A 16,311-nucleotide genomic window follows, 5' to 3' on the forward strand; every position below is an offset into this window, starting at 1 on the left:
TTCAACTCATGTTCAGTGATGTCATCAGCTTAAGCAAGATCTCCTAGACCACTTGGCTGGTTCCACAACTATTATAATGACCCAAAGGGAAAAAGGAATGGGTTACCAGAAAAAAATGCTTCGGTTTTAAATAACATTTTATTCACTGGAATGGAAAAAAGGCAGGAAAATGCAGAAAGTACATAAACTTTGAATAAAGATTTCCATTTTTTTAAAGATTTTTTTTCTTAAGTATGTTGAGGCTCTAGAATCAAAAAGATATTAAGGCCTCTTCCTGTCTAGCTTAGCAAGAACACCGTTACACATTCTTGACTGTTGCATCAAAATATTTTCAAAGGGCACACATACTCACACACCACACAAAAGTAATAAACATTTTTTCCAAGAAGCATGTATCATATTGTTATGTATGTGGTTATTTCATCAGTCATTTTTATTTTTTTTTAATTTTTTTTTTTTTTTGCGGTACACGGGCCTCTCACTGTTGTGGCCTCTCCCGTTGCGGAGCACAGGCTCCAGACACGCAGGCTCAGCGGCCGTGGCTCACGGGCCCAGCCGCTCCCCGGCATGTGGGATCCTCCCGGACCGGGGCACAAACCCGTGTCCCCTGCCATCGGCAGGCGGACTCTCAACCACTGCGCCACCAGGGAAGCCCCATCAGTCATTTTTAAAGGTCACCTAAAATCCAGTTATCTGAATGATGGAGGCAAGAAAGAGCATTTAGGTTCAAGAGAAGCCAGAGCCCCACAATGGCTAAAACAAAGTAAGAAAATGTAGTTTTTATATTTCCAGCTATTTCATTTTAGAACTAGAATAACAATGAGGAAGAAGAAATGATTGACAATGATTGAAAGGAAAACTCTTTTATAGCTGCAAATACATTTTCAGTTCTTGTCCAGAGATCATTGCTACTTGGTAAAAATGGGACGAGAGCTCTTATGAAAGAGGAATTTCAGGATGGAAAGATGATTTTTTTTTTCAAATTTGAAGTTTATTCTTTAATGAGTTTTTTATTTTATCAGTTTTAGATTTATTTATTTATTTTTATTTATTTTTTTTTTTGCAGTACGCGGGCCTCTCACTGTCGTGGCCTCTCCCGTTGCGGAGCACAGGCTCCGGACGCGCAGGCTCAGCGGCCATGGCTCACGGGCCCAGCCGCTCCGCCGCATGTGGGATCTTCCCGGACCGGGGCACGAACCCGGGTCCCCTGCATCGTTAGGCGGACTCTCAACGCCTGTGCCACCAGGGAAGCCCCTAGATTTATTTTTTAAGTACAAAGATAAAACACAGAGCCCCCGTGTATCCCATACCGTTTGCCCTACAACTTACATTAGTATATTTGTCACAGTTGACACATTATTATTAACTAACGTCCAGATATTAACTAAACTACTCAGATTTCCTTAGTTTTTCTCTAAAGTCCCTTTTCTATACCAGGATACTACATTAATTTTAATCATCATCCTTAGGCTTCTCTTGACTGTGACAGTTTCTGAAGACTTTATTTATGTTGGCCTTGAGAGTTTTGAGGAGTACTGGTCAGGTATTTTGTTGAAAGTCTGATTTATCTCATGTTTTTCTCTTGTATAGACTGGGGTTATGGGTTTTGGGGAAGAAGATCACAAAGATGACATATTCATCACACCATACCAAGGGTACATACTATCAATGTGACTCATCACTGTTGATGTTAACTTTGATCTCCTTGCCGAGGTCACGTTTATCAGATTTCTCCAATGAAAATTGACTTTTTCCCCCTTTTCATACTGTCCTCTTTGGAAGGAAGTCACTATGAGTAGCTCACACTTAAGGAGTGAGGAGTTATGCTCTACCACGTTAAGGGTAGAGTATCTATATAACTTGGACTTCCTTCGCACCATTGATTTGGCCATTCTCCTCCATTTGTTTATTTAAGTCAATCAGTTTTATATTAGTATGGACTCATGAATATTTATTTTATACTTTGGGTTATCATCTAAAACTATTTTATTTTGTTGCTCAGTTTGAGTCATTAGGAGTTCTTTCAGATGGCTCCTTGGACTTTGACAGACACACGTAATTCCAGGTTCTTGTTGCTGCTGTTTGAGCATTTCCTTACTTTCTGGCACTATAGATGCTCCACCTTCATCTTGCATGTTGCCTGCCCCAGTCCCAGCTGTTCCTCCAAGAAGCCCTGGTTCCTTTACTGGAGAATATATTAGAAACCAAGATCCAGGCTCTAGGGTACACTCACTGCTTCTAAACCCACTCAGCTGACAAACAAGGAAATATATGTGTGTATGATATCACTTGCAAACAACCATATCTATAATTATTTCTATATGCAACCATCTGTATCTATAGTATGCTAAACACGAGTTCATAGTGATGTCTCCAATTCTAATCCATTTCCACATGGATCATTCTAGCCTCCTCCCCTTGCTCATACTCAGCAGTGAGAAACCTGGCTCCCATCATCTGCATCCATTTACTAAATTGCTCAATTCCAGGATACACGTACAGTGGTACCAGTATTGTTAACCTGCACCCCCATGGGAAACAACTCTATCAACTACAGTACAGTATTTATGTACAGTTCCTTTTGCCTTTAGCCTTACAGATTCAACTTATTTCTGAAGTTACTTAGGTCAGTATCTTTTTCCTCTACTCCCTTCAGTGAATTTGTTTCATACTTTTTTTTTTTTTTTTTTTCGGTACGCGGGCCTCTCAGTGTTGTGGCCTCTCCCGTTGTGGAGCACAGGCTCCAGACACTCAGGCTCAGAGGCCATGGCTCACGGGCCCAGCCGCTCCGCGGCATGTGGGATCTTCCCAGACCGGGGCACGAACCCGTGTCCCCTGCATCGGCAGGCGGACTCTCAACCACTGCGCCGCCAGGTTAGCCCTCATACATTTTTAATATAGCTAGATTGTTCTGTCACATTTTACATTTCATCCTAGGATCCTCTGACCTCCTAAGTGATTATTTATTTACATATTATCAAACAAAATAACAAGTTTTATTCTCCACAAAGGGTAGGATGAGAGTGGGAAGGCGAGAAGCCACTGATGGAACTTGAAAGGAAAAGTACCAGTTTAGAGCCTTTCTTAAGTTTCTGTCTAGTATCTGCTTAAAAACAGAAGTTTATTGAAAGCTAATATAATTTGTTTTTTAAAATGTATTGAAATCTTTGCATACAATAAGGAACATGGTAAAAATCAAAAGTAAGAAACATAGCTCCCTTTCACAATTAACCCATGGATTTTTCTAGGAGCTTTCAGTAACTTTATTCAATTTTCCTACTTGTAAAATGGGAATAAAAAGTTTCTCATCCAGACTAAGAATTTATAGTAGGCATATGGATAGTATTCTGCCATTCAAGGATAAAAATGTAACCACTACTTTAGTTTAATAAATGTAGACTCTATGCCTTGAAGGAAGTAAGCTCTACCCAGTTATATTTTTCACACAATTATGAAATTTTACATTTTCACACAATTATATTCATAAAGCATTGTAACTCTGATGATTACTATCTGCTCATATCACTAAGCAATTATTTCTGTCTAGTAAGCTGGGATCCTTGGGCATTTTAAGTCCTTGTAGTATCCAAACAGTTACCAGTATATACCTAGATTTATTCTTAAGCATGTGGGAAAATTTACAGAGATTTGGTGGCCATTCATGGAAGATTATCTTGATTATAATAAAATTCTCCCCAAAAAAAGAAAAAAAAAAGGGAGAAAAAAAATCTTTGAGGATTAAAAAAATTTTTTAACCCTGTAAGACTGCATAAATGCCATTTATTTACTAACATATAATCACAAACTTCCAAAAATACAGCTTAAACTCCTGCTGTGATCATGTGTTTTACTGAATTTTCAGAAAAGGAGACATCAAGAGGAAATTCAAGTCAACATTTCAGGAGCAAAATGTGCCCACGGACCTTCTGAGTTTCTTTAAGGAAACCAGCATTTATCAATAACTCATTCCTACTCAACACTTTACATGCAGTGTAATTCACAAGTCTAATCTCTTTCTTTGTAGTAAGCACTGAGAAGAAAGCCATGTTTGATGCCATTATTGAGTATTTCTTCTAAATACTGTCGATAGCTTCTTCTTCTCCGTTATTCTAATTCAAAAATGAAATATCTCAAGAGTATAAAATCTAGAATTTCCTAGTTAAATATTTAGAGACAGTATATTGTCAAATCTTACTGAAAAGCCCATCTTCAATAATTTCAAAAAAATCTGAAGATACAGTAGGAACACCTATTTCTTTCCCTCACAGACTCCCAAGAATGTCAAATAAGTTATTCTATAGATAAGTTACTATGCTTTTGTACTGATGTAAATTTGCACCACCCCTGCACTATCCCAAAGGCCACCTCAGACTCCAGCAGAAATGACAGGAAGCAAACTCATTCTGAGCAGGGAGGGAGACCAGAGCAGGAGGTAAGATTAGAGGCAAGGAACGGGATAATGAGAGCTCAAAGTGAAAGTGATGCTTTAAAAAATGTAATCTGAAAGGTTTTTTGGGGGCCGAGTTGGGGGAGAGATGTAAGCAATTTACCGAGACCACTGCCTCCATTAAGGGAGTCCAATGCTATAAAAGAAGGCGCTGAAAACAAGCTCACAGAGATGAACACTCCTCCAAGCATGATCTGCTATAATTATTGTATTGCTTTGCAGTACATTAGCACAAAGAAATAGGTAGAATAATGAGGAAGCAATAAAGTTTGATTTGAAAATTCTCAAATTCTAAAAACCCTGAACGGGCTTCCCTGGTGGCGCAGTGGTTGAGAATCCGCCTGCCGATGCAGGGGACACGGGTTCGTGCCCTGGTCCGGGAAGATCCCACATGCCGCCGAGCGGCTGGGTCCGTGAGCCATGGCCGCTGCGCCTGCGCGTCCGGAGCCTGTGCTCCACAACGGGAGAGGCCACAACAGTGAGAGGCCCGCGTATCACAAAAAAAAATAAAATAAAATAAAAAATAAAAACCCTGAACAACTGTTAGAGGACAGGCAAGAAGAAAAGAACAAATGACTGCCTAAATACCCGCCCTCTGAACATCGATGCCTCACCAGTTCCTTCTCCCCACACAAAAAATCAGCAGTCTCCTTGGTGTCAGATACCCAGAATCATGGTCAAAGAGGCAAGTGTGGACTCAGCAGGACTGACTGTCACACTCCTCAGAACCAGATCTTTCCAGTGTTTGAGGGTTCATATTACATAATAACTGACGAAGTCCAGGGAGGCATTGCTGCCAAGAGACAGGTACAGTAAGAAAGCCACAAAGCAGAGCTGGCTTTATTTGGAAGCACTTTGCCAGGCTTCACACCAACCCAACTTGGCAGCTATGTAATCCCTCAGGGGGAATATGAAGGAACTTTGAGAAAGTACTTGTTCAAAGATACATATCATTTCCATCTACAGTACTGGAAGTTGCCAGCAGAGATCTCAACAGAGAGCTAGGCTGGGCATTTAACCATTAAACCTGACTTTCAGTCTCCTAACTCAGTAATACAGGGGCTTAATAAAGTAATCTTTTCATCCTGAGTTAAGGGAAGTAATCCTATTAAGAGTTCAGCATGCCTGGGAATTTACCTGCTTCACTGTGGGTCGAAGGATTTAAGGTTAGATGGGTAATGCCACAATAAAGAGGAGTGTCTTTACAAAGACTCATCTCCCGGTGTGTAAGATTAATGGGCAGGGGACTGCAGAGTGCCCAGATAACCTACCTGCCACTCTGGTCTGAGGTCCATGAAACTGATCGCCCCTGGGGTTTGGTTGTGTACCGTATCCTTATGGCATGAGGAAAGTCAGTAGCTGTCTGAGCCCCTGTCTTCCTGATCTGTAAGCTCCAAGTGTCAATGTCAAACAGGAGTTCCCCACAACAAGGAGCCTGGCTGCAGCGAGCATAATAGTCTAACTGCTCCCTCCAACGATCTGCAGGCAGAGCCACGAGTTCACGTACAATCTGATTCCTGAGCTTGGGAGACCTTGCAAGTTTTTCAATACCTGGCACAGCAGCAACATCCACCTCCTCAACCTTTAACACAGATAAATCACAGCAGTCCAACACTAGCAAAAAATCCTCACTCCCATGATTCCCTGTGTCACAGCAGTACTTTGAGCTAGAAATCCCAGAAGCCTGTTCCTGGTTGTCATGGTTACCATCTTTACCAGAAGTATCTTTTTCACCTTCACCACAGATTACAAAATCATTATATCCCATTTTAGATGAGACGGTCCTTGTATTTGTCACAGGAATATGGCAGGGTTCAGGCGTCCTAAATTTGCAGGCTTCGTTTGACTCTGATGGGTAGGTTTCCTCATTGGAACTACTCTGTTTCTTGAATTTATTTCCGGACTCGAGGAAAAGCACTATGGTGCCCTCAAGGATTTGACTTTCGAAATTCACATCTAAATCCAGTACATAGTGCTTCACAAGTATGTGGCTGGTGTTGGCCATGAGAGGCAGGTCATCTCGGGAAGGATCCAGCTTTATGTCCATGGTATAGGTGTTGTTCGAGAACTTTGTTAAAATCTCAGAAGGGGCTTCCTGTCAGTCCCAATCTTCCAGAGTCATAAATGGCTGCTTACCAAAAAACACCTGATGTCACACATTAGGGTTCCACAGCTTTCAGTACCCTGGTAAAGAAGAAAAACACAATCACACAAAATTCCAAACAAGACCCTTTGCTCCTGCAACTGCTGCTTCTGCAAGTTGACTACCTCCTTAAATAACTCCCCGATGTAGTGGAAGCTCATGGCTAGAAGGCAGACTAATCTTTTTGACTGACATCAAAGAAAACTACATTATGGGTTTCTAAAAATATTTCAATTATCAATGGAATGAAAGGGGCCTCCACAAAACCAGAAGAATCATGTTCCTAACTAGAACAGTCCTTGTTTTGGAAAAGAGCAATTGTTAGGCAAAAGTGTAACATCACTGTATCTCTTGTTTTAAAAGATATTAAATGTATCGTTTCTAATTTTGTGCACCAAAAGAAAAGTGATTATTTCTCTACTGTGATTCTAAGTAACAAATGTGAATGAAGGCTAAATGGTCTCATATGTTTTATTCTTTGAGAGTAATCATTTAATACATACAATGTAACTCCAGGGATTATTGTACTTTTCACATTAGGACTGCTCTCATATCAGCACTTCCAGTAAATTACAGGAAAATGAGCCAATTTACCAAGAGTGCATTCTAAGTATTCCTTTGAGATTGTTCATGGAGATTTTTCAAATTTATAGTTAAATACTCAAGGTATATCATTACATCTTAATAGCTGAAAGCCCATTAACATTCTGGATAATAGCCTTCTTGTGGCAAACGAAAAGGTCTTCTCATCTGAAAAAAAAACGGTATGCAAATGCCTATAAAAGGAAAGAGAGAAATTAAAACGTGGAAACAGATGTTGTAATAAAATGCCCAAGTTCTTCATAAAAGTTCTGATCAAAATGTAGTCCTATTTTATAACAGCAATCCAGCTAAAAGAAAAATTATTTGAAATTATTTCAGTCCCTGTTGTGTACCTAATATCTTTCAGCATATTTTTTTTAACCAAAAGTAGAAAAAAAATGGCAGGGGAAAAGAAACAAAGACTCTGACAGAGTAGATTTATTTAAAATCACTTTTGTATTTCTAAATATCAAGAGGTATTTTTTTATCAACAGCAAAACAACATTACTTGCTTGACTTTTCAAGTAAAATTAAGCCCTCCCTTTTTATTGTTTAACTCCTCCTCACTTCCCTTCTAACTTTTTCTGCCAATCTCCTAGACTCTTATTTCCTTTCCTTCTAGAATCTCATTCCAACAATCAAAACTATTGAATTTTCATTTTTCTACCTCTCCACAGGTTATTTCCTCATCAAAATCTCACCTATCCTTAAAAGAAGCTGGCTTCCTGCAGCCTTGTACAATCTGGTTTCAGGCTATTTTTTCCAGTCATGGAGACCACACTCCCTTTGAATCCTTGTCCTCTAGTCAAAGGGCCTGCTCAGCACACTACTCCCTAAAGATGACCTGACATCTTGCCTCCATGCCTTTTGGAGGCAAGTAGTGTGCCATACCTGGAGTGCTCCTGGCTCCCACCTCCCATATCCACCTGCCAAATTCTATTCTCCCTCCACACAGTTCAAGTCCAATGGCCTCCTGAAATCCTTCCCTGCTCCCTACTCTCCTTCCCCCATCCCCACCAAACTGTATGTGATAATACACACTTTGACTTTAAGAATGATAGGAATTGAGAGAAATCAGGGATGTAAAAGAATAGTCTGAGATTACTTTAAGGAGAAGCTGGCACTCACTTTAATCCTAGAAAAGTCAATGGACAAAGGGAATAAGCCAGGGTATTTTCTTTTCTGCATGAGAACAATTGAACTTGTCACATAATGAATAATAAACTACAATAAAGCTATTGGCTATATCTATGTAATTAGAAACAACAGTTGTTAAAACTTCATCCTGCTGGTGTTTGGAGCTGCTGTAATGCAGTATTTTGTTGATTGGGCTATTAAAAATTTTTTTTTAATAATATTTTTTAAAAAACTGAATACACACACAAGGAAAAGCCTGAATCAATTAAGACAAGGGTTAACTTTGTGGCTGTCTAAACTATCAAATTTGAAATAGAATACTTTAGTATTTCTAATAATACAGATAAAACCATTTATTGTCTAACCCTAATAGATTCCTTCATTTACTGGTGAAAGTTAATATAATTTAATAAAATATATTCTATAGAGTAGTTTTCATCACTTCTGTCCCTGGTGGCTGTCCCTAGGCTGCCTTAGAGCCCTGCCCATCCAAGACTGTTAATATCACTTTGTTTGTCAACCTAACTGGAAATCTTTTTGTCCTCTTCAGTAGATTCTTTTTTTTTTAATTGAAGTCTAGTTGATGAACAATATTATGTAAGCTACAGGTATATAATTCAGTGATTCACAACTTTTAAAGGTTACACTCCATTTATAGTTATTATAAAATATTGGCTATATTCCCTGTGTTGTACAATATATCATTGTAACTTATTTTATACATAATTTGTTCATACCTCTTAATCCCCTACCCTTATGTTGCCCCTCCTCCTTCCCTCTCCCCACTGATAACCACTAATTTGTTCTCCATATCTGTGAGCCTGCTTCTTTTTTGTTATATTCACTCATTTGTTGAATTTTTCAGATTCTACATATAAGTGATCTCATAGAGTATTTGTCTTTCTCTATCTGACTTATTTCACTTAGAATAATACCGTCGAAGTCCACCAACGTTGTTACAAAAGGCAAGATTTTCATTCCTTTCTATGGCTGCATAGTATTCCATTGTATATGTATACCACATCTTCTTTATCTGTTTATGGACATTTATGTGACTTTAGTAGGTTGTCTTTTTGTTTTTGTTTTTGTTTTTTTTCCTTTGCTGTACAGAAGCTTTTAAGTTTAATTAGGTCCCATTTATTTATTTGTGCTTTTATTTCCTTTGTTTAGGAGATAGAGCCAAAAGAACATTGCTGTGATTTATGTCAGAGTGCTCAGCCTGTGTTTGACTCTGGGAGTTTTATGGTTTTTGGTCTTTCATTTAGGTCCTTAATCCATTTGGAGTTTATTTTTGTGTACAGTGTTAGAGAATGTTCTGATTTCAATCTTTCACATGTAGCTGTCCAGTTTTCCCAGAACCACTTATTGAAGAGACTTTCTTTTCTCCCTTCTATATTCTTGCCTCTTTTGTTGTAGACTAGTGACTTTATTTCTGGGCATTCTATCCTGTTCCATTTGTCTATATTCTGGTTTTGTGCCAATACCATTCTGTTTTGATTACTGTAGCTTTGTAGTATAATCTAATGTCAGAGAGTGTGATTCCTCCAGCTCCACTCTTCTTTCTCAAGATTGTTTTGGCTATTCGGGGTCTTTTGTGTTTCCATACAAATTAAAATTTTTTTTGTTCTAGGTCTGTGAAAAATACCATTGGTATTTTGATAGGGATTGCCTTGAATCTGTAGATTGCCTTGGATAGTATGGTCATTTAAACATTATTGATTCTTCCAATCCAAGAACATGGTATAGCTTTCTATCTGTTTGTCATCTTCAATTTCTTTCATCAGCGTCTTATAGTTTTCAGAGTACAGAGTACAGGTCTTCGGCCTCCTTCAGTAAGTTTATTCCTAGGTATTTTATTATTTTTGATGTTATGGTAAAGGGGATTGTTTCCTTAATTTCTCTTTCTGATAGTTGTTAGTGTATAGAAATGCAACAGATTTCTGTGTATTAATTTTTTTTTTTTTTTTTTTTTTTGTGGTACACGGGCCTCTCACTGTTGTGGCCTCTCCCTTTGCGGAGCGCAGGCTCCGGATGCACAGGCTCAGTGGCCATGGCTCACGGGCCCAGCCGCTCCGCAGCATGTGGGATCTTCCCAGACCGGGGCACAAACCCGTGTCCCCTGCATCGGCAGGCGGATTCTCAACCACTGCGCCACCAGGGAAGCCCCTCTGTGTATTAATTTTATATCCTGCAACTTTACTGAATTCATTGATGAGTTGTAGTAATTTTCTGGCATCTTTAGGATTTGCTACAAATAGTATCATGTCATCTGCAAATAGTGACAGTATTACTTCTTTTTCAATTTGGATTCTTTTTATTTCTTTTTCTTCTCTGATTGCCGGGGCTAGGGCTTCCAATAATATGATGAATAAAACAAGACAAGGGCATCCTTGTCTCATTCCTGATCTCAGAGGAAATGCTTTCAGCTTTTCACTGGAGTATGATGTTAGCTGTGGGTAGGTCCTATATGGTCTTTATTATGTTGAGATATGTTCCCTCTATGCCCACTTTCTGGAAAGTTTTTATCATACATGAATGTTGAATTTTGTCAAAAGCTTTTCTGCATCTATTGAGATGATCACATGGTTTTTATTCTTCAATTTGTTAATGTGGTGTATCACATTGATTTGCAGATATAGAAAAATCCTTGCATCTCTGGGATAAATCCTACTTCATCACTGTGTATGATCCTTTTAATGTATTGTTGGATTCAGTTTGCAAATATTTTGTTGAGGATTTCTGCATCTAGGTTCATCAGTGATATTGGCCTGTAATTTTCTTTTTTTGTGATATCTTTATCTGGTATTAGGGTAATGCTGGTCCCATAGAATGAATTTGGAAGTGTTCCTTCCTCCACAATATTTTGGAATATTTGGAGAAGGATAGGTGTTAACTCTTCTCTAAATGTTTGGTAGAATTCACCTGTGAAGCCGTCTGGTCCTGGACTTTTGCTTGTTGGAATTTTTTTAAATTACTGACTCGATTTCATTACTGGTAATTGGTCTGTTCATATTTTCTGTTTCTTCCAGTTCAATCTTGGGAGATTGTACATTTCTAAGAATTTGTCCATTTCTTCTAGGTAGTCCAGTTTTCACAGTGGAGTTGTTCACAGTAGTCTCTCATGATCCTTCATATTTTTGTGGTGTTGGCTGTAACTTCTTTTGTATTTCTGGTTTTATTGATCTGGGCCCTCTCCCTTTTTTCTTGATGAGTCTAGCTAAAGGTTTATCAATTTTGTTTATCTTTTCAAAAAACCAGCTTTTAGTTTCATTGATCTTTTCTATTGTTTTAGTTTCTATTTCCTTTATTTCTGCTCTCATCTTCATGATTTCTTTCCTCCTACTACCTTTGGGTTTTATCTGTTCTTTCTCTAGTTCCTTTAGGTATAGGGTTAGGGTCTTTGGGGCTTTATTTTTTTTCCTATAAGTTATGATAATGTTTTATTTTATTTCTTTTTTCCCAGCTTCATTGTGATATAATTCACCTATATTTTCTTTTTCCATTTTTTAAATTGAAATATAATTGATTTACAATGCTGTGCTAATTTCTGCTGTACAGCAAAGTGATTCAGTTATACATATATATATTTTTTTATATTCTTTTCTATTATGGTGTATCATAGGATAGTGAATATAGTGCTACACAGTAAGACCTTGTTGTTTATCCATTCTATATATAAGAGCTTTCATCTGCTATAGGGTTAGGTTGTTTATTTGAGATTTTTCTTGTTTCCTGAGGTAAGCCCTGTATCGCTATAAACTTCCCTTTTAGAACTTCTTTTGCTGCGTCCCATAGGTTTTGGATAGTCATGTATTCATTCTCATTTGTCTCCATGTACTTTCTGATTTCCTCTTTGATTTCTTCAGTGAGCCACTGGTTGTTTAGTAGCAAATATATAAAATTGCTTTAAGTTGCTGATCTGTTAATTTCAAATGCATTTTAACAACCCAACAGTTGTACTCTCCTCCCCTCATGATGACTATTGTTTATATATTTTACATCTAATTGTTTTGTGTCTCCCTTAACTACTTATTGTGGATATAGATTATTTTACTACTTTTGTCTTCTAACCTTCCTATTAGCTTTGTGCATGGATGATTTCCTACCTTTATGTTTGCCTTTACTGATGAGCTTTTTCGTTTTGTAATTTTACTTGTTTCTAGCTGTGGCCTTTTCTTTCTCACCTAAAGAAGTTCCTTTAACATTTGTTGTAAAACTGGTTTGATGGTGCTGAATCCTTTTAAATTCTGCTTGTCTGTAAATCTTTTGATCTCTCCATCAAATCTGAATGAGAGCCTTGCTGCGTAGAGTATTCTTGGTTGTAGGTTTTTCCCTTTCTCACTTTAAATATATCATGCCACTCTCTTCTGGCCTGCAGAGTTTCTGCTGAAAAGTCAGCTGATATCCTCATGGGAGTTCCCTTGTACACTATTTGTTGCTTCTCCCTTGCTACTTTTAATATTCTCTTTATTTTAAATTTTTGTCATTTTAATGACTATGTGTCTTGGTGTGTTCCCCTTTGGGTTAATCCTGTAGGGGACTCTCTGCACTTCCTGGACTTGGATGACTGTTTCCTTTCTCAGGTTAGGGAAGTCTTCAGCTATTATGTCTTCAAATATGTTCTCAGCCTTTTTCTCTCTCTCTTTTCCTTCTGATACCCCTATAATGCAAATATTAGTGCACCTGATGTTGTCCCAGAGGTCTCTTAAACTGTCTTCATTTCTGTTTTTTTCTTTTGTCTGTTCAATGTCAGTGATTTCCTCTAGTCTGTCTTCCATCTTGCTGATCCCTTCCTCTGTATCATTTAGTCTACTGTTGACTCCTTCTGGTATATTTTTCATTTCAGTTATTGTATTCTTCATCTCTGTTTGGTTGTTCTTTATAACTCTTTGTTAAAAACTTCTAACTTCTTGCTCTGTGCATACATTCTTCTCCCAAGTTCTCTGATCATTTTTATGAACATTACCCTGAACTCTTTCTCAGGTAGATTGTCTATCTCCACTTCACTTAGTTCTTCTTCTGGGGTTTTACCTTGTTCCTTCGTCTAGAACATGTTCCTCTGATGCCTCATTTTGCCTAAGGTGCTATCTGTATTTTTATTTATCTGGTACGTTAATTATGTTTCCTGACCCCAAAGAAGTGGCCTTCTGTAGGAGAAGTCCTATGTGTCCCAGCAGTGCACCCCCCTCTCGTCATCCAAGCTATATGTTCTAGGGGTTTCCCCTATGAGGGCTGTGTAGGTCCTTCTGTTGAGGTAGGCTGACTATGTGGGTGGTCTGGTAGTCTTGGTTGGCCCCTAATCCACTTGGTTGCCAGGCCCTGCCTTGTGCAGAGGCTTCTGGATGCTGGTTGGCTGGGCCTGGTCATGAAGCAGCTGACTGCAGAACCCCAGGGGGCCTCAGGGCTAGTGCTGGCTCACTGGTGGGCAGAGTCAGGGTACAGAAGACCCCAGGGCTGTTGTCTACCCACTGGTGGGTGAAGCCAGGTTCTGGGGTTAGTGCTGGACTACTGGCTCACAGAGCTGGGTCCTGGAATCTGGCTACAGGGCCCAGGGATCCCACAGCTTGTGTCAGATCACTGGTGGGGAGGGGCTGTTTCCTGACACAGTTGGGTACAGTATCTGGGATGTCCCAAAGCTTGTGTTTGCCTGCCAATGGGCAGAAACAGGGCCCAGCCGGCCCCAGGGCAGGGTCTGGCCTGCTGTAGGCAGGCTGGGTCCATAGGCTGTGGGATCATAGTTTTCTTATACCTAGTGACTGCCCCCTGGAGCGTGGAGCTGGGTCCTGGCCCTCTGGTGGGCAGGATCATGCCTAGAAGCGTGTCTAGAGGTGGCTATGGGCTCAGGAAGTCTTTAGGCAGCCCATCTGCTGAGGGGTGGGGCTATTTTCTACCCAGTTCATTTCTTGGCCTGAGGCATCCCGACACAGGTGCTAATGAACAGTTGGGTGGAGCCAGGTCTTAGAACTAATGAACTAGAGGAAGGGTTCCACAAAGGCGCCTATCAGCACCAGTATCCACATAGTAGCAGCTCACAAGAATGGCTGTCACCAACATCTATGTCCCTAGGGTGAGCCACAGCTGACCCTCACCTCTCTGAGAGACTCTCCAAGACCACAGGTAGATCTGGTCCAGGTTCCTATCAAATTACTGCTTTTGCTCTGGGTCCCAGAGCATATGAGATTTTGTGTGTGTGCTTTAAGAATAAAGTCTCTGTTTCCCATTAGTCCTTTGGGACTCCCAAAATTAAGTCCCACTGGCCTTCAAAGCCAAATGCTCTGGGGGCTTGTCTTCCTGGTGCAGGACCCCCAAGCTGGGGAGCCCAACGAGGAGCTCAGAACACTCACTCCTGTGGAAGCACTATAATTATTCTCCAGTTTGTGGGTATGGGAGTTGATTATATTGTGAATCTGTCCCTCCTACCCATTTCATTTTGGGTTCTTCTTTATGTCTTTAGTTGTAGAAGATCTTTTCTGGTAGGTCCTGGTCTTGTTCACTGATGGTTGTTCTTAAACTAGCTGTGACTTTGGTGTGGTTGTGAGAGGAGGTGAGCTCAGGGTCCTTCTACTCCGCCATCTTGGTCCCCATCTCTAAACCTCTTTCAGTGGATTCTTGAGTATACTCCATATAGAGGCAATTATAAATCTTTTCTCCTTTTAACTTTCCAAGTCCATGCCTGATGACTCATTCTTAGCTGATTATTTGGCCTCCTACCTGACTGAGATGATTTTGAATCCCTGAAACTCCACCATACCTCAAGGATTTCTAGTTCTTCACAATTAGTACCATCTCCTGAATCAGAGGAAACATATTGCCTTCTCCAGATTCAGAGGAAACAATAATCCCTTCTCACCAAAGCCAATTTTTCCCCCTGCATCCCAGCTTTTGGGGTCTGAGAGAGCCAAATGGACAGCACTCTTCTTGCACATCCAAATTCTGAACATACTGGGAAATAAGATGAGGATATGGCAAAGGGAGACCAAAATATCACATTATTGATGAAGACTAAACTGGAGAATATGACTTAGAGTGGGAGCCATATATATCTCAAAGCATTATGTTGTACACCTTAAAATAATACAATATTATGTGTCAATTATATCTCAATGAAACTGGAAAGAAAACAAACAAGCAAAAACTACGTTTGGTCCTGTGTGTGTGTGTGTACTACGTTTGGTCCTGTTGTCCATTTTGTTGTTATTGTTGTTGTTGTAGTTTTGGTGGTACGTGGGCCTCTCACTGTTGTGGCCGCTCCCGTTGCGGAGCACAGGCTGCTAATGCACAGGCTCAGCGGCCACGGCTCACGGGCCCAGCCGCTCTGCGGCATGTGGGATCTTCCCGGACGGGGGCACGAACCCATGTCCCCTGCATCAGCAGGCAGACTCTCAACCACTGCGCCACCAGGGAAGCCCCCCTAAGGAACTTTTCAGCTTGAGAATTCAGTAACGTAGACTAGTTAAAATTGGGCTTCCCTGGAAGCCCCCCTAAGGAACTTTTCAGCTTGAGAATTCAGTGACGTAGACTAGTTAAAATTGGGCTTCCCTGGTGGCGCAGTGGTTGAGAGTCCGCCTGCTGATGCAGGGGACATGGGTTCGTGCCCCCGTCCGGGAAGATCCCACATGCCGCAGAGAGGCTGGGCTCGTGAGCCATGGCCGCTGAGCTTGCGCATTAGCAGCCTGTGCTCCGCAACGGGAGTGGCCACAACAGTGAGAGGCCCACGTACCAGAGGGAAAAAAAAAAAAAATTCCTTACGGCTCATTTCCAACACTCTAGTTTTACAAATGAAGACAATGAGGTCCAGAGAAGTAAAGCAATTTGCCCAAGGTCAATTTCTGAGGCTCTTCCACTTGCTGATACTTTTCCTTGAAATTTCCATCCTCATGACCATTTCCTTCATATTGTCCAAGTCATAAATCAAATGCTAAGACTCTCTTCCATACCCCCACTCTACCTTTTTTATTTTCTTTCAGTTGTGTGGACTAGAATCAATTCAGAGTATAATAGC

At 40.2% G+C, this 16,311-nt stretch overlaps 1 protein-coding gene across 13 annotated transcripts in view; it reads right to left on the reverse strand.

Moving 5' to 3' along the window:
* Positions 1-16,311, reverse strand: part of AOPEP (aminopeptidase O (putative)) — a 572,337-nt gene that overhangs the window by 509,259 nt on the left and 46,767 nt on the right. For all 13 annotated transcript variants that reach the window (XR_010841931.1, XR_010841933.1, XR_010841932.1 and 10 more), the window contains exon 2: positions 5,719-6,631. Coding sequence is in view for 9 of the 13 variants with exons in the window: in XM_067041205.1 (XP_066897306.1) it covers positions 5,719-6,494 (776 nt within the window). In the remaining 4 variants the exon portion in view is untranslated. The remainder of the gene's footprint in view (positions 1-5,718; positions 6,632-16,311) is intronic.

The sequence above is a fragment of the Kogia breviceps genome, chromosome 8, assembly GCF_026419965.1.
Source record: "Kogia breviceps isolate mKogBre1 chromosome 8, mKogBre1 haplotype 1, whole genome shotgun sequence".
Lineage (NCBI taxonomy): Eukaryota > Metazoa > Chordata > Mammalia > Artiodactyla > Physeteridae > Kogia > Kogia breviceps.